The sequence below is a fragment of the Sminthopsis crassicaudata genome, chromosome 1 (assembly GCF_048593235.1).
Source record: "Sminthopsis crassicaudata isolate SCR6 chromosome 1, ASM4859323v1, whole genome shotgun sequence".
Taxonomy (NCBI): Eukaryota; Metazoa; Chordata; class Mammalia; order Dasyuromorphia; family Dasyuridae; genus Sminthopsis; species Sminthopsis crassicaudata.
In genome coordinates, this window is record NC_133617.1 from 221,937,116 (window position 1) to 221,958,299 (window position 21,184).

The following is a 21,184-nucleotide window of genomic DNA, read 5'->3' on the forward strand; positions in this document are numbered from 1 at the left end:
TCAAGGCTAAGTTTTTGAGTTTTTCACCTGCCAGCATGCCTTCACACAAATTTTTATTTAAAAAAAAAAAAAAAAAAAAGATTCTCTAGTAACCCAAGTAGAGTGTTTATAAACACATTCAAAAGGAAGAGGGGCTAACAGAAGTCCCTTCTTTTTTCTCTCTTCTTTATCTCTGCTGGATATAGAAATCTCAGAGCTATAGAGAGACAGAGAAAAAAGTACTTCGTTGTTAATGCTGAAAGTGCATTTTTATTATTTTATTCTGTTCATTTTTATTCTTTCCCTAGTTCTTTCCACCCCCAGACTCAGCCCAAAAAATAGTCGAAAGATTCAAATATGCTATGATCATTATTAGAAACTTTCAGAAATGTTCCTAATTGTTTTTTTCTTTCAAAAAAACCCAATCAATTGGAAATCTATAGCATAGCAATAACATTTATTAACATTTAGTCCACCATTCCTTGAATGGCTATCAAAACATAGAAATAATTTATTGCAAACCATATAAGAAGACTCTTCAAATTCAATTATATTGGCATTCCAAATGAAAGTAAAATTCTTTGTTTGCTTCATGATTTGTTTTTAAAAATAATAGCTATTCCAGGGGATACTTTTTTGTGGGAATATAAATATTAACAAGAATGAAGTAAAATTCTAGAAAAAGCCAAATGTGTGCCTAGCACAGTAATCACTATATAAATGTTATCTGGAGTTTCAGTTCAATCATCCATTAAGATTTTACTATACTGCTATGCTAAGTGCTGAGAATACAAAGAAAGGAAAAAAAATTCTACCCTCGAGAAGTATATATTCTAGTGGGAAAGATAACATGTAGATAACTAAGCAAGTATATAATATATAGAGAGGAGGGGTACTTGAACCAAGTCTTAAAAGAAAGTAGGAAAACCAAAAGGAGGAAGTAATGGACAAAATAGTTTCAGAATGGGATGGCTAGTGTGAAGATATGGAGATGGGAGATTGTATATTATATTTGAAAATTTTCAAGTAGGCTTCTAGAGCTAAATCAGAGAGTAAGTGAATAGGAATAAAGTATTAGAAAACTGGAAAGGGATTAAGGGACCAAGCTATGAAGAACTTTAAATGCCAAACATCGTCGTGGCAGCCCTCTTTGTAGTGTCAGGAAACTGGGAACTAAGTAGATGCTCATCAATTGGAGAATGGGCAAATAAATTATGATATATGAATGCTATGGAATATTATTGTTCTGTAATAAATGACCAGCAGGATGATTTCAGAGAGGCCTGAAGAGACTTACATGAGCTGATGCTGAGTGACATGAGAAGGATCAGGAGGTCATTAAATACTTCAACAACAATACTATATTATGATCAATTCTGATGGACGTGGCTCTCTTCAACACTGAGATGATTCAAACCAGTTCCACTTGTGTAGTGATGAAGAGAGCCATCTACACCCAGAGAGAGAACCATAGGAACAGAGTGTGGACCACAACATAGTATTCTCACTCTCTCTGTGGTTATTTGCTTGTATTTTGGTTTTTTTCTCAATTTTTCTTTTTCTTCCTTCTTGACCCGATTTTTCTTGCACAACAAGATAACTGTATAAATATGTATACATACATTGAATCTAGCATGTATTTCAACATATTTAACATGTATTGGACTATCTGCCAGCTAGGGGAGGAATTGGAGGAAGGAAGGAAAAATTTGCAACAAAAGATTATGCAGGGATCAATGTTGGAAAAATTACTCATGCATATGCTTTGTAAATAAAAAGCTTTAATTAATAAAAAATTTTAAAATGCCAAACATTGGATTTTATAGTTGATCCCAGAGGTAATAGGGAGTTGCTAGAGCTCACTGGGAAGGTGGTCAAATCTCTGCTTCAGAGAAAGCAACTTGCATAAAACCTGGGAAGACTTCTCTGAATTGATGCAAAGTGAAAGGAACAGAAACATTATTGTGCACGATAATAGGAACATTGTAATTATGATAAACTTTTAAACAGTTTTGTATTTTTGAGAGATTGCTTTGTTAGCATGTTACAACTTAATGTAAACAAACATGATTTAAATTTTTTTTTTTTTAAATAAGTGAGATATTATAGAACAAAAAGAGAAGACCCAAAACACAGACTTAGGGAATGTTCTTGGTTTGTAGGTACAATACAAATAACTAAAGAAAATATAACTAAATAAAAAACTAGAAAATGAGATTTAAAAGGAACAATTAAAGAGGAGAGAGCAATGCCACAAAAACCAAGAGAAGAGAAGAGAAAATGCTCTGGAGGAGAAGGTGATCATTTGTGTCAAATACTGTGAAGAGAGGCTCATAACTTGGAAGTCAGTTTCCTCACTATCTCTCATATCTAATCAAAATCTGCAATTTCACCTTTGCAATATGTCTTTAATAGTCTTTCTTCTCTCCTTTGACATTGCCACCTGTCTAATGCAAACCCTGCTGGTAAATCTGCTTCCCTCAAGTCTCTCCTCACTCCAATCCATCCTCCATTCAGCCAACAACATGATTTTCCTAAAAGGAAGAACTAATCATGTAACATACCTCATCCACCCACCTAACTGCCAATAAACTTCAGTCACTCCCTATTGCTACAGGATGAAATACAAAATGTTCTGTTTGTCATTCAAAGACCTTTAAAACCTATCCTTCTCCTACCTTCTCAGATTTCTTACACTTTACTCCCTGATACATATTTTTTGATTAAGTGATACTGGTCTGGTTTCTTCCCAGCAAAATACATTCCATATTAAGGCTTAGGCATTTTCTCCTGCTGTCCCTGATGCTCGGAATATTTCTCCTCCTCTAAGTCCAAACTGAAATCCCATCTTTTACTGAAAGCCTTCCCCAACCCCTTTTAATTCTGGTGCCTTTCCTCTATTATTTTCTTTCTTTTTTCCCCCATAGCTTTTTATTTTTCCCAATACATGCAAAGATAGTTTTCAACACTCTTTTCTGCAAAACCTTGTGTTTCAAATTTTTCTCCCTCCCTCCCTTCATCTCCTTCCCCTAGACAGCAAGCAATCCAATAGAGGCTAAACATGTGCAGTTCTTCTAAAAATATTTCCATATTTGTCATGCTGTACAAGAAAAAAATCAGATCAAAAGAAGGGAAAACATGAGAAAGAAAAAAAAAATCAAGCAAACATTCAACAACAATTAAAAAAAAAAAAAAAAAAAGGTGAAAATATGATGCTTTGATCCACATTCAGTTTTCATAGTTCTGGATGCAGAAGGCTCTTTCCATCACAAGTCTATTGGAATTGTCTTGAATCTCCTCATTGTTGAAAAGAACCAAGTCCATCACAGTTGATCATCACATAATCATCTTGTTCCTGTGTCCAATATTCTCTTAGTTCTGCTCACTTCAATCAGCATCAGTTCCTGTAAGTCTTTCCAGGCTTTTCTAAAATCATCCTGCTGATCATTTCTTATAGAACAATGATATTCACTAAATTCATATATTATAACTTATTCAACCATTCCCCAACTGATGGGCATCCACTAAATCTCCAATTACTTGCCACTATGAAAAGGACTGCTACAGATATTTTTGTTCATGTGGGTCCTTTCCCCATTTTTGGAATCTCTGAGATACACTCAGATCCTTTATTATTTTTCGTGTGCCCTGTATGAATTTGTAAGCATGTTGTCTCCTCCACTAGACTTTAAGTTCCTTGAGGGTAAGGATTATTTTTTGTCTCTTTTTGTATCTACAATACTTAGCACAGTCAATGGCATAAAGTAGGTATTTAATAAATGTTGACTGACTGACTAATAGTGCTCTAGCCTTAACTTGAAGAACTTCAGTAACTATTTCCAGAGGCAGCACAGTTAACTTTTGGGCAGTATAAATTGTTAGAGAGGGTATTCTTTTAAGAAACCTAAATCTGCCTTATTTCAGCATCTAGTTCCTATTTCTACCAAATAGAAAATTCAAACAGAAGTCCATTGCCTATAACTTGAGAGTCTTCAGATACTTAAAAATAACTCTAACCAACTTTATTTTACAATGTTGCTGCAAAATATTCATCATATAGTTATACACACATATAGTTCATTCATAGTTGTCTGGTTCAGTCTTTCTCTCCACCACAGCTCTTGCCTTCATACTTGGAGACTTCAATACCCATACCGATGTCCCAGCAAATAACCTAAGTTCTCACGTACTCCTCTACTCCACCTAGGCTCCACACAGAGATGGGTCATACCCCAGATTTTGCCATTACCTATGTTTTATGCTCTCATGTTCATGAAATTTGTAATGGTCAAAATTCTTAATTTTGGTCAAAAATGGTCAAAATATCTTAATATTCCAGCTTTTCCTATGTATTACAACCTCTCATCTTATTAATAATTCATGATCTCCAATTCTTCCACCTTTTAGTACTTTTACAAGCCATCATCCCTGTATGCTATACATTTCTCTTTTCCCTCTTTTCCCCGTTTTGACTCCTTTGTGAATTAGTTCAACACTACAGTATTTTCTACATTGGACCTTGTCCTATTGTGGATCATGTTTTGCCAAGCCCCATCTTGAATTATTCCCACCATCCACCTCCTTCATTTCTATTCATGAGTTGCTGAATGAAGTTGAAGGAAATCATGCTGAATCCACTACAAATTTATGTTACATAATTTCAAGTGGGTCCTCAGCAAAGGCAGTCCTTTTACATCTCTTTAATCAATTCACTATGTTACTCACCATAGCAACTGTTCTAAATATTCATGTCTCTTTTCAAGTCTCTCATAGCACCTCATTCACCAACCCTTTCAACTGAGTACTTCACCTCACACTCCACCAAAAATGTTCAAGAATCTGCTGAGAGTTCTCTCTTGTTCTTTCCTCAATTCATATCACTCAAACATCTTCCTCCCACTCTCTTCCTCTTGCCCTGTTTCACATAAGAGATAGTCTTTCTCTTTGCTAACACATTAGTATGGACCATTGATTCTGTCTTGTCCAGCAAATTAACTCCTCTTTTATTCTTATCCTTTCTCTAATCTTCAATATCACCCTATCTACTTCCTCCTTTCCTATTGCATACAAACACAACCATGTTCTCCCATTCTTAAAAAAAAAAAAAATCCTCACTTGATTTTGTCATCTTTGCTAAATTCTCCATATTTTCCTCTCCTCAGCTAAATTTTTTGAGAAATTCAACTTTCTCATGTACATGCACCCTCTGCAATCTGTCTTCTGACTTTACCATTCAACTAAAATTTCCTTTTCCAAAGTTAGCAATGACCTCTTAAAGGCCAAATCAAATAACTTTTTCTCAGCTCTCATCCTTACTGACTCATTTGCAACATATAACACTGTGGACCATAATTCCCATTTGGATATTCAGGTTGCCATGATACTCTGTTCCCCTCATTCTCCTTCTATCAGATTGACCACACTCTTTCACAGATTTCTTTGATGGATTTTCATCAAAAGCATACCCATTAATTATAGATATTCCCAGGTAGTCCCTGTGTATTTTTCTCTATATATACTATCTTTCTTGTAAGCATATCAGTTCCCATGGTTGTGACTGTCATCACTATGCAGATGATTTCCAGATCCATCTATCTATCTATCCATCTATTTATATTCCTAGTCTTTCTCCCAGTCTGCACTCCAACTGCCTTTGGGATATCTCTAATGTATGTTCTATAAACACCTCAAACTCAACAAGTCCAAAATAGAAATTATTATCTCTCTCCCACCACCAATTCTGTGTTATTTGTGTTTTCTTAAATTCAAATAAAGGTTAAATCACAGATCTTTGTTTAATTAATGTTAGCTGAGCTATGCAAATGTTTGGTGAACCAATAAATCTAACAAAGAGAATATAAAATGAGTCGCTTGAGAATGCCTCTAATAACTATAAATGTATTTCAATGCAGTGATTCAAAATAATTCCAACAGACGTAGGACAGAAAATGTCAAATGCATTCAGAGAGAGAACTATGGAGACCGAATATGGATCAAAGCATAGTATTTTCACCTTTTTTTTTTTTTTCTTTCTCATGGGTTTTTTTTTTTTCCTTTCCCTTTTTGTCTGATTTTTCTTACATATCATGACAAATATGGAAATATCTTTAAAAGGATGGCACACATTTAATCTACATCAAATTGCTTGCAATTTGGGGGACAGAGGAAGTAAGAAAGGGAGAGAGAAAAATTTAGAATGCAAAGTTTTACAAAAATGAATACTGAAAAGTATCTTTACATGTATTTAGAAGAATGAAATACTATTTAAAAAAGAATTTTTCTATTTAAAATGGAGAAGCCTATTTAAGAGGGAGAAGAATTTTGTTATTTAAGATGAGAACTCTCATCAGAGAGTAGGTAGATGATAGGTACAGAATAAGATAAAAATTTTCAAATGTAGCCAATGTGTTGGTTTGTTTAGTTTAGTTATACTTATTTATTAAAAAGGAAACTGCTAAGAGTAAAAGATGGATGGAGAAAACAAGGAAGAGAGAGAAAGATCAGCAAGTGAAAGTTAGACCTCCAAAAGGAAATTATGTGATGATTTTGATCCCAAAGACCAAAAGTATACCTCAGAATGGATGTATCTATTGAACTAATCCCCCAGCACATGTCAGAGAACTATGTAAATGTAATAGAATTTTTTTTTCAGATGCCCAGAACAGATTTTACTATATTACTTTCAGCTGTAATGGGTAAAGTATTTAGGTTATTAGAACTCCTAATGTTTATCAGACACAAGTAAGATTTTTCAGATTTTATTTTCTTCAGCAAAGAGGAAAAAACAAATTCCCTTCTAGAAATAAATCTCATCTTTGCTTTTGTCCCAGTTTGACCTCACCAAACACAGTAGAACATAGATAAAAGCACCACAAATATGCTATTTCTATGAATTCCAATTGTGCCCGGAAAGCCAGCAGTGCAAAGGCCTTTCATGTCAACTGTTGCCATGAAATCCCCATGAGTCAGAAAACTGTTTTTCTCCTCAAAATGTGTTATCGTAAATGCTAAGAATCCTATCTTGTAGTTACAACTCCTAAATTATACTAGGCCTTCAGAGAGCAAGCTGTTTGATGGCAGTTTGCCAAAGAGAAAATTATGTGGAGAAAAAAATTATATTTCCTTTTCAAAAGGAGAAGGAAGAGAAAGGAGAGGAAGTAGAAGGGAATGTGAGCAAAGGAAGAAAAATGCCATAAGTACGGCATTATACTTTAACTTTCCATCAGGGATCTCTTATTAGTCCTGATAGACAAAGATCTATCAAAAGAATCCTTTTTATTTTCATGATGGGCTGTACACCACATTATTGTGTCAAAAATATTTTTGTCATTGGTCTGGTTACAATTACTTTAGATAAGTAATGAATATTCACGAATTTGCTAATCATAGGTGATTCTTGTTGTTTTTTAATAATAATAATGAACAAAAATTCCCTTTCTCTTAAACTATTACCATATAGTTGAAAGTAACAGAATCATCAATCCAGAGTTTGAAGAGCCTTCAGGGATAATGTAGTCCAATGCTTTCACCTTACTGAAAGACATGAAGTACCACGAGGAGGTTCTAACAAAGCGGGGATTCCAATCCAAGTCCTCTGATTCCAAATCAGAGGCAGCCAGAGGGCCCAAGGGATAGTGTTCTGGACTTGAAGTCACAGAGACCTGAATTCAAATTCATTCAACCAGCTGTCTACCTCAATTTCCTCAACTACAAAATGAGAATAATACCACCTTATTTCCCTGGATAGTTATGAAGACAAAAGAAGATAATATTTGTAAAGTGTTTAGTACAGTACAGTACTCAGTAAAGACAAATCTCCTTCCAAAATGAGTGTTCTTTCTACTGCAACATATTGCTTCACAATGGTAATTCTTTCAAAATGTCCTGCTATTCATGTCCAAAGATATCTGCAGTGAGGTCTAGGATCTGAGGCAATGTTTCTCCCCATCCTCTCCTTTCAATTCTTCTAAAACCAGTTTTATGTTAGCAAAATCTTGTGATGAACCTCAAAGATAACCCTGGTCAACAAAACTGAGAGGATAGGCATTAGGTATAGCAAGAATACTACAAGTATTTCAATGGAAATTTAAAAAAAAAAAAAAAAAGGAACTAATGGAAAATACTGCAAAAGGAAACATATAGCCTGGGGTGGGAGAATTATTGCTAGGCAAGCAGAATCAGTTGATGACTCAGTAATGACGAAAGCAGATTGTATGTTGGGAAGGGTGGAGAAGGAGAAAGTAGCTATTAGTAGATCGAATATGTATCTTGAACTTTTTAAAGCACAATTTGAAGGTGTCATTTCCTTCACCTCCCTTAGTCACTATCGAATTCCAGCTGCTAGGTCTCATAACAGGGTGTGTTCTTCCTCAAAATATGTGGATTGGGGTTATATAGATATGATTCATTATTATGTCCCATAGAAGAATCCAGGTTTTCCTGAGTCTGGGCCAGGATTCCATGAACTATACAATCTTGTTTTTGAACATGCTTGAGCTTCAAGCAAACAGCCTTTGCTTGAAGATATCTCCTAAGGGATAACTAATTCCATCCTGAGGCAGCCTGTCCCAACTTCCTATTTTTTTTTTTTTCTTTTAACAGCACCGATTGTTAGGAAATTTTCCTTTTCATTAATACATCTGCCTTTTTTCAGCTTTTTCCCACTGCTCCTAAGTTTGCTTTCTGGGGCCAAACAGAATAAATCTAATTCCTCCTAAGAAATATCTCTGTTAGTAGTTAAAAAAAAAAAAAAATTAGCAAGAACATAAACTGGCAAACTGAAATCTGTGCAATTAAAATAACCAGGTTTGTCCCCTTGAAAAAGAAGAAGAAAGTGTACCTCTTTCCTCTTCTTCTTTAAACAGATAGGAGACTATGGGTATGGCACATTACATACATTAATATATTTATATTTAAATATATAAATATATTTTGTTAATTTCACTGAACTGTTCTCTTGTTTATTTTTTGTTTCAATAGATGACTTTGTGGACTATGGGTGTGTGGGTATGTTTGTGTGTGTGATATGTTTAAAAATGAAGATCATGTGAATACAAAGGGTATCAATATATTTAAAGACTAATATTCCTTGATAGCAGTAACAGGAGGCACAGAAAATCAAAAGACCACCAAGCAAAAGTGTGGAACTAGGAGACAACTTAAAAGGAGATAAGAGAAAGGAAGCAATCCCCAGAAAAGAAAGAAAAATGGAAAAGACATAAAGGGAATTAAAAAAAAAAAAAAAACCAGAGAGGAGAATAAGAAACTAAATTGTCTTTTTAAAAAGTTTTGGAATGAAATATGTGTTAAATTGGACTATTCTGATTTTTTTTTTTTTAAGGTGATGAAATCATTATTTTACCTGTTTGTATTTTTTAGTTTTTTTCCTCAGTAACACAGAGGGCACATATTCGCTAAGTGGCCCTGGAAACTTTCTAAGACTCTAAATTGAAGAGTTCATCTGAACTCATTTGAAATGGTAGGAGAAATTATTTACAGGAATCACCAACCTGTTGAAACAAAGTCCCATTAAAAAAAGAAGAAGAAGAAGAAAAAGAAGAAGCTGAGGTGGAAATTAACAAAGGAAGAATACAAATGTGAACATTGGAACCTCAAAGCCTACCATCCTTCCAGCTTCAAATTTACAATTTCTTGACCAAGCAATCAGGAGACTTATAAGGATGAATGAGTGAACATAATCTAGAGCTGCTCTGTAAATGTAAATGCTGTTGTTCAGCATGAGGTATCCTAGGATGAAAAAGTGTTCTTTTGGTGGGGGAACCGGGAAAAAGTCAGAGTGGAGAGATCATGGGGATATACTAAGTCCAAGTACTTGAGGAGAGTATAATCACCAAAATTTAAGTATAACCCAATCTGGGACTTGGTAGTTTTCACTGTTAATTACATTATCTTAATATTGAGCATTGGCAAAGAACACTGGATTGGACATCAGGAGAATTAGCTTAAGTCTTGGCTCAGTCATTTAAAAGTTCTGTAACCCTGGATAAGTTACTTAATTTTTAAAGTTCAGTTTTTATCTCTAAAATGCAAATTCCAATAGCTATACTACCTGTCTCACAGGAAAGCACATTGTAAGTGGTAAAATACTTCATAAATGTGAACTGTTACTATTTCTAATTTTTGAAAATTCTCTTTTTCCCTGCTGAATAAATACAAATACATACATGCATTTTTGTGGTCTAGCACATAACAAAGTCTCATATATATATATATATATATATACACATTGTTATGCATTTGTACATATATACACATTTTCACATATATATTTAATTTGCTTGTTATTTTCCTCAAGTTGTAAGCTTCTTGAGGGCAGAGACTATTTTTTGCTTCCTTTAGTTTCTCTAATATTTAGCACAATGCTGACACATAATAGGAGCTTAAATGTTTATTGATTGCCTGAGACTATATTTTTAACATTACCTTGACCTTAAAATAAATATGGGGAAGAAGCAAGAGATAAAATGAAGAAAAAGAAAGAAGGAAAGTTGGCAAGGATATAGGATAGAGACTTGTATCATGACTATTTAATCATTTTTAATTGTGGTCCTAAATAATCATCCCCAAAATTACTGAGAGTTAATTGCACTATCCTATATGATAAACAATCATATAATAAAATACTATTAAACCTCTAATTTCTTATCATATTTGGAAGGTTATGACTTTGCTTTAGTCCTGTCATTAACCTATCCCTTTGTACTCTAGGTTTGCTATTCTGCACAATGGCTGCAGCTATCTGCAAGTGAATAATGGTGCCTAATTTGACTTCATGGACCCACCAGGCATGGAAAACAACAAAGAATACAGGCAACAACAAATGACCCAGTCTTAAAATCACAGAACCATGGAGAAGAAAAGGGATCTTCGTAATTTGTCAGCTCAACATGCCCAAAGTCATAGTATGAACTAATGATAATAAATCACACATTTCTTATTAAAAACAATATCTTTGGTGAAATAAATGACACAAATATGAACTAATTACTCAAGGTTAATCACATTACCCACAACTTAGTGCAATAGTTAAAAGAAAGATACAAACTTATAATTTGGTAACTTCCTTCCAAAAGCTGAACTTTAAACAATAATCATGTTATCTAATCCCAGGTAATTACTCAGACTTCAGCAGAAAAATCTATTTGAATCTTCTTTTAGAATTGTCTTCCCAGGGCACAAGCATGCATTTAACTCTAGTAAAAACACCTTTTGAGGACTAAGCCCAGGTTTTATTTACCTTTCTGTCCTACACAGGGTTTGCACATAGTGGGCACTCAATATTTATCAAATAAATTAATGCTTTAATTTGCTTCTTTAGTATGTCATTTATCATTCTGAGCACTCCTTTTATTTGTCAGAGTTCTTCTCTCCACCTTTTCACAAAGAAAGAAAATTGACTTTCTGTTCCATGTGTTCTGATTAAAATGCCCCTTCAGCTTTTCCTACATATTAAATAGAAGACGCAAGATTGCAAGATTGATTAAATATATTCACTAACCCTTTCTGTGTAATCGCTGTAGATTTCTAACTTTTTTTAGAATTTGGCTGCTTAAAAAGTATTAAGATTATTAAGCATTTATCAGATATTAGAATTTAAAGACATAAATTTTAAAAAAGTGAGATGGTAACTGCTATTATCTTACATTCTAATAGGGAAATACATCACATATAAAAAAATAATGCCCAAATAATCAACACTTGGTCCAGACCAATGGTTCTTAACCTGATGTCTGTGAACTTTTAAAAATATATATTTAATAACTATTTCAACATAATTGTTTTTCTTTGTAATTCTTTATATTACATTTTATGCATTTAAAATATTATTCTGAGAATTATTCTAAAAATCTTAAAAGCACAGAAATAGAAAGAAAAGGAGGTTTGAGATGATTAACCAGTTTCACTTGTTCAGTGATGAAAAGAGCCATCTACATCCAGAGAGAGAACCATAGGAACAGAGTGTGGCCCACAACATAGCATTCTCACTCTCTCTGTTATTATTTGCTTGCATTTTGTTTTCTTTCTCAGTTTTTCTTTTTCTTCCTTCTTGATCTGATTTTTCTTATATAGCAAGATAACTGTATAAATATGTCTACATATAATTGATTTAACATATATTTTAACATATTTAACATGTATTGGATACCTGCCAGGCAGGGGAGGGGGTGGGGGGGAAGGAGGGGAAAATTTGGAACAGAAGGTTTTGCAAGGGTCAATGCTGAAAAATTACTCATGCCTATGTTTTGTAAATAAAAAGTTTTAATTAAAAAAAAAAAAAAGTTCAGTTTGCCAATTTTGCTTTTAAAATGTGTTGTCCAGAATTCAACATACCACCCCATAATCTGACTTTCACAGAGTATAACAGGATTATCACCTTCACTTCCCAGATACCATAATTCTATTAACACAGCTTAAGAAGCATTAGTTTTTGGTCAGACATGTGATACTGCTGACTCATACTAAGCCAGCTGCTTGAAGTTAATTCAAACCTTTGTGGGTTGTTGTTTTCCACAGCAACTGCTATTAAGCTGATATTTCCTCTATCCTGTGCTTGTGTGGATTTTTTCAGCACAAGACTTTACATTTATTCTTGTTAGAATTATCTAGTCCTTTTTTGAATCTTGATTCTTAACTATCCCTCCCAGCTTTGTGCCATCCAATATTTAATAACCATGACTTCTTTGTTCTCCCTTCACAACTGATAAAATGTTGGATTAAACAAAAATAAGAAGAGAGATTACCATCAAGAAAACAAACTCAGTCCAAGCTGAAAATCCTCCATTAAGCATTACTTTTCTTGGTTTCTCACATATGTTAAGTGTTTAATTAATGCTTATTGTTTGACTGATTTGAATATGCTCATTCAACTAATCATCTCAATATATTTCTATGAACCTCATCAATGTATTCCTTCCAAAGATGCTGATTATAATCCCACTATATGCTTGCCCTGTCTAGTGTGACTTCTTGTCCATCTCTTCCCATAAATCTTCCATAGATGGTCCATCCAATTAATTAACAATCCTAGTTGTACTATCTTCCAGGTCACAGTTTTTCAATTTGTCCATAAGGATATTCTGTTAAAAGTTCAATTGAAATTCATGAAAACAGGGTCTCCAATATTGCCTTGCTCTACTGGACCAGTGATTCTGATTTTGTTGTTTTGTTGGTTTTTTTTTTTAATCAACATATGACTTGAAAACATACAAACATCAAATACCATAAAAAAGGGGGAAAAGGTTTTCCCTTCAGAGTACAAAAGGAGGAAAATGAACAAATAAAAGTAGAGTTGCACTTTTAAAAAGAGAATATAAATAGCTGGGGAGGAGGGGGGAGGAGCTAGGACTTCTATCCCATGGTCAAAGACATTGCAAATCATTCCAAGGTCAAGTATCCCAGTCACCAAAGAACGGAATCTGGCAAATGGCCATACATAGTGTTCTGCACCAAGGTGATCACCATGGAAGTGTTAAATCAATATTGTTTACATGTGGGAAGGGCAGGCCAAGAGTCTAAAAAGGTTCAGAACATAATTTGTATGTTTCTATTCTTAAAAAATGCCTTGTAAAGAACTTAATAATGAGTCGTATTTGTGAAAAAGTCCTATTGTATTTTTAAAAATGAGATTCGGATTGGGTAAAATTCTGTCTATCTGGGAAAAATTAAATGCTTTTAAAAGTTCAAGTTTCTTGGAAGTTAATAGGCTCAAAAACACTCAAGCCTTTAATGGTTTCTTTAGAAATTTAATGCATCTATTGTATTTCTACACAGGTTACTTATACCTTCGGAATTCAATTCTTACTGGGCAATAAGAAATTTGGTTTTACACACATATATTGTATTAAGGTTATACTGTAACATATTTAATATGTATGGGATTGCCTGTCATCTAGGGGAAGGAGTAGAGGGAGGGAGGGGAAAATTTGGAAAAGTGAATACAAGGGATAATCTTTAAAAAAAAAAAATTACTCATGCATATGTACTGTCAAAAAAAATTATAATTATAAAATTAATTTAAAAAAAAAAAAAAGAAATTTAATGCATGAAAATAAGATCTAAGCCGTGGAATCTCAGTACAACCATGACCTGGGTGGCTCCAACATGATTAGACTGAATAAAAATTAAGCAGCATTTTTATTTGCAACTAGATTTTTGTCATGTATGGTGGAATAGAAGCCATTTCCTTTTCCTTTTCATGTTTTGCCTTGTTCCAATTTTTCCATTTGTACTCTTCACTTCCATGGTCTTTGGGGGGCAGCTCTCTCATTTGCATAGTTGACACATCTCCTTTGTCATATTAACCATTCTTTCTTCCTTTTCTTTATTTCATTCACTCATGGGGTCATGAATCTCTAATTGTCCTAATCTGTCTTGCCATGGGACCCAGATAGCTCAGGAGGAGAGAATAAGGTTAATGACTTTACATAGCCCTCCCTCAGTTAAATCTAATTCATTTGCAAGTCAAGATATCTCCTTCATGAAGTCATGTTCCTCTTTGAGGACAAAGGACAAACAATAATCTGTGATTAGTAATAATTGCCCCACTGGGGACCCAACTGACTAGTTCCATTTGGGCAATGAAGCTTTCCCCTCTCTCCCTCCCTCCCTCCCTCCCTCCCTCCCTCCCTCCCTCCCTCCCTCCCTCCCTCCCTCCCTCCCTCCCTCCCTCCCTCCCTCCCTCCCTCCCTCCCTCCCTCCCTCCCTCCCTCCCTCCCTTCCTTCCTTCCTTCCTTCCTTCCTTCCTTCCTTCCTTCCTTCCTTCCTTCCTTCCTTCCTTCCTTCCTTCCTTCCTTCCTTCCTTCCTTCCTTCCTTCCTTCCTTCCTTCCTTCCTTCCTTCCTTCCTTCCTTCCTTCCTTCCTTCCTTCCTTCCTTCCTTCCTTCCTTCCTTCCCGTTTCTCATTTCCTTCTTCTCCTTTTTCCTTTGTTAACATAAGGAATCATACCCTTAGCTATGAATGTCCTAACTAAAGGAATATAAATTTTGATTGCTGAAATCTAGAAAGATATTTTGGGGTTTACAGGCTAGATTTTTTTCTTTTGTGGAGCATGCCTTAAACGTGGCTGTCACTGATTACCCAACAACAGGTTCTATTCCACACCTTCCTTGGTCATTGTTTGATGCTGATGGCTCAGAATGAATGTAAATAGCAATAGTTTCTGTTTTTGCCAGAAACTCTGAGGATTTTCTCCTTCCCAAACTGATTTTATTGTTGTAATTAATTAAAAGAGAATATTCTTTGCCTCATTTTTACTTAGTTTTTTTTTAAAGCTTTTTATTTTCAAAACATAAGCATGGAATAATTTTTCAACATTGACCTTTACAATATTTTGTGTTCCGAATATTCCCCTCCTTCCCTCCACCCACCCTAAATGGCAAGTAATACAATATATTTTACCTAGCCTTAAACACTGGATGGGCTAACTGAAACGGGGAAAGAACTTAGCTTTAAAAGATCAAAGCCTCTCATTGCACCCAAGGCCACCTCTAGCTATCCTATTCTATATCTTATTACTGGACCCAGATGACTCCAGGGGAGAAAGTGAGGTTGGTGATTTTGCACAGCAATCCAATTCACTTGCTTGTCATGGCGTCACTTCCCTGATGTCATAGTCTTCTAGAGAGAGAGAGAGAGAGAGAGAGAGAGAGAGAGAGAGAGAGAGAGAGAGAGAGAGAGAGAGAGAGAGAGAGGGAGAGGGAGAGAAGGACAAACAAGAACAATTTCACTCATGATTTGAGAAAGCTTTTGTAGTACCTATACTTTTCCATAGTTAATTCTATCTACCTGTTTATTTTAAAGACCAAGGTTGGTTTTTCTGGTTCCCATTTTCTCCTCTGATTTGAGTCTCTTATGCTTATTAAATCAACTTTTATGACTGAGCAATATTTTATTCTTCAAAAATAGGGGCTGACTACATAAGCTTATAGTCTATGTAGAATAAAGGGATAACTTCTTCAGAAATAAAGAAAATAAGAACTCAGTACGACATTGGAAATAAATATAAGGCTTCATCTGTACTTCTCTAACACAGGCCATTGTTGCTACCTTGGTGAATGCAAGCAGAGAGCAGTGGAGAAACTGGAGTAATTATTCTCAAGGGATTAAATTAACCAATCACGCTAAAAGGGCAGGCCCCAGGCCTTCAAAATAATCTAATGGTGAATCAGCTTTGACATTTTTCTACATGGCAATTAAGAAATTATTCTTGCTCCTGCTATTTTTGTGTATGGGTTAATTTCCTCCAAAGAGAATGGACATTATAGGAGTAAGGATTCCTGGGTGAAGTCTGATATGGCCAGCAAAGAAGACACAAGAACAAATCTAAAATTAAACCAAAAAAGAATAGGAACTCCATACTTGCATGTGTGAGGCTAGCATTTAGGACAGATACAGTCTAACAGGGATATCTACAGAAGTGCACATTTAGAAGAATTTTTATTTCATTGTAAAATCAAACAAACTGTGTTATGTGGTCCTGTCTCCAGCTGAGGGAGGTTTTGTCATTTAACAATCAGGATTATTATTTGGTCTCATATTAACACTGAAGAACAGGACTTGATTGAAAAAGAATTTCAAGGTTGTTCAAGTCTTATAAAGTGGACTTATGACTATACAAACCATTAAGATTTTCCTTTTTCTCTTTAAAGAGAAATATGAGTGGATCTCTCCTTTATGTGTTGCTTACTTTCTTTCACTGCCATCAAGTACCTATTTCAAGCACCATCTCTCTTACTCCTCTCTCTCTTATCTCCATCTCAGTTTCTCTGCCCTCTCTTCTCCTTTACAGAGTCTATCCACATACCCAAAAGCAGTGACTATGTACTACCGGGGGAAAAAAAAAAAAAAAAAGAAAAAAAAAGAAAGGTCATTTTTTAAGCTAATGGTTATTAGCTTAAATTAGCTTGACTTCACTATGTCTTAAATTAGCTTGTCTTCATTATGGACAAACCTACAACAATGCATACTGATGTACAATTTATAATGATTCATCTTTGCCAAGTTGCTATTCATTACCTGGATACACAGAAAGTCATTGAAAACTCTTACAAAATGGTACTAGATGATTGTTTGTAACCCATTTTAACTCTGGTGATCATTAGTCAGTCATAAAACATTTATTAAGGGCCTACTATGTTCCAGGCAACATACTAAGTACCGGGGACACAAAAAGAGAAGTAGTCTGACTCTGTTTTTGCACATAATGGTGCTTAATAAATGCCTCTTGAACTTAATTGAATTAAATTAAACATTTATAAGAATAGTAGTACTGGCTAGATAACATCTGTCAAAGTAATGTCTACCCAGACTCAACAAGTCTTGAGAAGAAAGGAAAGAAGAGAAGGAGAAGGAAGGAATTGGGGAGAGGATTACAGGGGAAGAAAACAGGGGAGAGGAAGAGAAAGAAAGTGAGGAAGGTAGAGAGGAAAAGAGAGGAGAGGAAGGAAGGGAAAGGTTAAGGCATGGACAGAAGAGAAAGCTCCCTAAATTCACCTCCATCTACCAAGTAATCCAAATTCTGAGTACTTACAAGATGAGGACATTCAGATTTTTCTATCATTAGGTTTCTTCTATTCAATTTGCACATATTCCCCCTATATATTAATATATTATTCATAGGACATCTTTTATATCTATATTTGCTTTCTAAAGTTAAATTTCTGATTGTTACTGGAGAAATGGAAATGGGCGGATTTTAGCTATCCAGCCTGCACTTTGTTGCCTGCACAAGTTTTAGAGGTATTGCTTGAGCAAAAGTATTCCTACTGAATGTGAAAAATTGGAACACTAATGCATTGCTGGTTGAGTTGCAGGTCGATCCATCCATTCTGGAGAGCAATTTGGAAATATAACCAAAGGCTATAAAACTGTGCATATGTGTTGACCCAGCAATACATCTGCTATTCATGCTATGCAATACATCTGTATTCCAAAGAGATCATAAAAAATGGAAAAGGTCTCACGTGTACAAAAATGTATTTAGCAGCTATTCGTGGTGACAAAGAATTGGAAATTGAGGAGAGATGCCCATCAATTGGGAAATAGCTAAACAAACTGTGGTGTACGAATGTGGAATACTATTGTCCCTATTTTTTAAAATAAGAAGGTTCATTTTAGAAAAACCTGAAAAGATTCACATGAATTTTGATGCTGAACAAAGTGAGCAGAAATAGGGGAACACTGTAGCATTGTACAGATGATACTTTCATAGATTCGTTCTTCTCAGCAATACAATGATCTAAGACAATTCCAAGAAACATGTGATGGAAAATGCTAAACACATCCAGAGAAAGAAATATGGAGTCTGAATACAGAGGCATACTATTTTCACTTTCTTTGTCATTTTTCTTTCTTGTGTTATTTTTCCTTTTATTGATTCTTCTTTCACAACATGACTAATGTATAAATGTTTAATATGATTGTACATTCATAATCTACATCAAATTGCTTGTCATCTTGGGGAGAGAGAGGTAAGTGGAGAGAAGGAGAATGAAAATCAAAGTCTGATAAAGTAAATGTCAAAAATTAATAAATAAAAATTTTAAAAGGCATTTATTTTACCCCTCAATAATATCTTATTTTCCCAAATACATGTAAAGATAGTTTTCAATATTCATTTTTGTAAGACTTTGTGTTCCAAATTTTTCCCCTCCTTCCTTTACTTCCACCCTCCCTAAGACAACAAATAATCTGATATAGGTTAAATATGTGCAATTCTTTAAAACATATTTCCATATTTGTCATGTTGTACAAGAAATATCAGACCAAAAGGGGAAAACACAAGAAAGAAAAAACAAACAAACAATAAGGTGAAAATTCTATATTTTGATCCATATTCAGTCTCCAAAGTTCTCTCTCTGGATGCAAGTGGTAATATCCATCCCAACTCTATTGGAATTGTCTTGGATCATTGTATTGCTGAGAAGAAGCAAGTCTACAATAGTTGAGCATCACATTATCTTGTTATTACAGTGTACAGTGTTCTGGTTCTGCTCACTTCATTTAGCATCAGTTCACATGAATCTTCCAAAGCTTTTCTGAAATCAGTAATATTACATTACTTTCATATATCATAACTTATTCAGCCATTCCCCAACTGACGAGCAACTCAATTTCCATTTCCTTGCCAATTCAAAAAGAGCTACTACAAACATTTTTGCACATGGAGGTGCTTTTCCCTCTTTTATGATTTCTTTGGGATACAGACCCAATAGTGACACTGTTGGATCAAAGGGTATGCACAGTTTTACAGCCCTTTGGGCATAGTTGCTTTCTGGAATGATTGGATCATTTCACAGCTCTACTAATGCATTAGTGTCCCAGTTTTCTCACAGAACTTTTAACATTTATCTTTATCTTTTCCTGGCATCTTTGCCAATTTAAGAGATATGAAGTAGTACCTCAGAATTGTCTTAATTGCAGTTCTTTAATCAATAGTGATTTAAAACATTTTAAAAAATACTTCTAATGTTAGAAGGCAGGGATCTCTGATCCAAGAACAGCTGAGAGAATATGGAAGGGCTTAGATGGTATCCTCAAGGACATAGCTATAGCTATCACTGATCTTGTGACAAAGAGTCAACATTAACAGCCCTAAATGATTTCTGTGCCCAAGACTTAGTTTACAATCAACAAAAATTTCAGCTAAGTTATTAAAGTCAACAAAATTTCAGCAGACACAAGGACAGCACAAGATAATACATATACAAATACATTGAGAAAACCACCCAGAAAACCTAAGTTCCAGAATATATGATTTGGAAAAGCCACCAATAATCCCAATAAGTGTTCATTCAGCCTCTGCCTGAAATCTTCAAATGCTTTAGGTGTGGATGGTACTGATTGTTAAAAACCGTTCTGTAACTCCAAGAAGATATCAGTCTTCTTATAATTTAAACTTATTTCTCCTGATTTTGCCCTCTGGAACCCTGTAGTTTAAATCTAACCCCTTTTCAGTATGTTAACATTTCAAATAATTGATGATAGCTAAAATAACCACAGCTTACCCCTAGCTTCTCTTGCTTAAATACTCCCCTTTCTTTCCAATGATCCTTAAATAGCATGATTTGGAATCTCATCAACATTCCTTCTGCCTTCCTCTAGACTCCCCAGTTTAGCAATGTTCTTCTTAACCAAACCCCTACACCAACCTACCACATAGAAGTCTTAGCTGCTTTCCTTGCTCTCCTTCTTTTCAGTCCATACTATCCAGTCACTGCAAAAAAACAAACCAGTCCTCCAAACCAGACAAGATGTTCAAGCTTTCTCTGAATTTGCATAATGCTTGCAATCACCTCGCAGACTGGAATAAAAGTTGGTGGCCTGATTCTGGCTATTAGTAACAGCTGCCTTCTCTTCACACAGATCATCTCCCCCTATCTCCACAATTGTGACAGCATAAATAATACAAAATTCTAGGCATGCAAATTAGGCCCTTAATATTAATAGTTACAGTGTCCTGAATAATATTATGAGAAATTCCCATTTGCAAATAATTCCTGTCTTCATTTTATAAAAACCTCTGTCTCAACCTCCCTCTAGGCAGATTCCCTCGGATGACAAGGGCTCCAGAAAAATATGAACTCTGTTTGATTAATTAAAGGTATAATTAGGGTCTAGTGCATGCACAGACTCCATCAACTTGCTTGGCTGATGCAATTTCTCTGTGTAGAGGGCACTGGGGAAATGGCTTCTGGTAAAATCAAGATAACATATAAAGGAAGTAACCTGGAAAAAATGTGGAATATGTAGGGACATGTTTTAACTAATTTCAATTGATAACCACATGGTTGGAAGGGTTGGTTGGTTTTGTTTTATTGACTGCATAGTCAATACTATTGGTGTCTTTCAAAAGACTTTAATCAGCTTTAGCTATTTCTTTGCTGAATTCCCATCTGAAAGAGTTTAATGGCATCCAGTAAGACTTATGTAGTGACATTAGGAGCTCCTGTTAAAATCTCATTCCATATAGTCCCTGAGAAATGTACCTTTATCCTTGATCTTTTTGTTTATTTTTCCATTCTAGATGCAGAGAGTAGATTCTTTAACCATAAGAGAGTGAATCTCAGAAATCCAGGAGTCTGAATCTAGGTTGGGTGTTTTAACCAGCCCATTACTTATGTCTAGAAGAATAGGGAGCAAGTTTCAGTAGAGAACTTCTAGAAGTAAGATAGTAAAACCTGAAATG

The 21,184-nt window shown here is 34.8% G+C and overlaps 1 protein-coding gene across 2 annotated transcripts in view; it reads right to left on the minus strand.

The window, feature by feature from the left end:
• RAB31 (RAB31, member RAS oncogene family) overlaps positions 1-21,184 on the minus strand; it is a 171,251-nt gene that overhangs the window by 1,102 nt on the left and 148,965 nt on the right. The window contains exon 7 of one of the 2 annotated variants that reach the window (XM_074274952.1): positions 15,455-15,615. The exons of the other annotated variant lie outside the window; for it this stretch is intronic. Within the exon in view, the coding sequence (XP_074131053.1) occupies positions 15,584-15,615 (32 nt within the window). The 3' untranslated portion in view covers positions 15,455-15,583. Of the gene's footprint in view, positions 1-15,454; positions 15,616-21,184 lie in introns of those variants that run through there. 2 annotated transcript variants of the gene reach the window in all.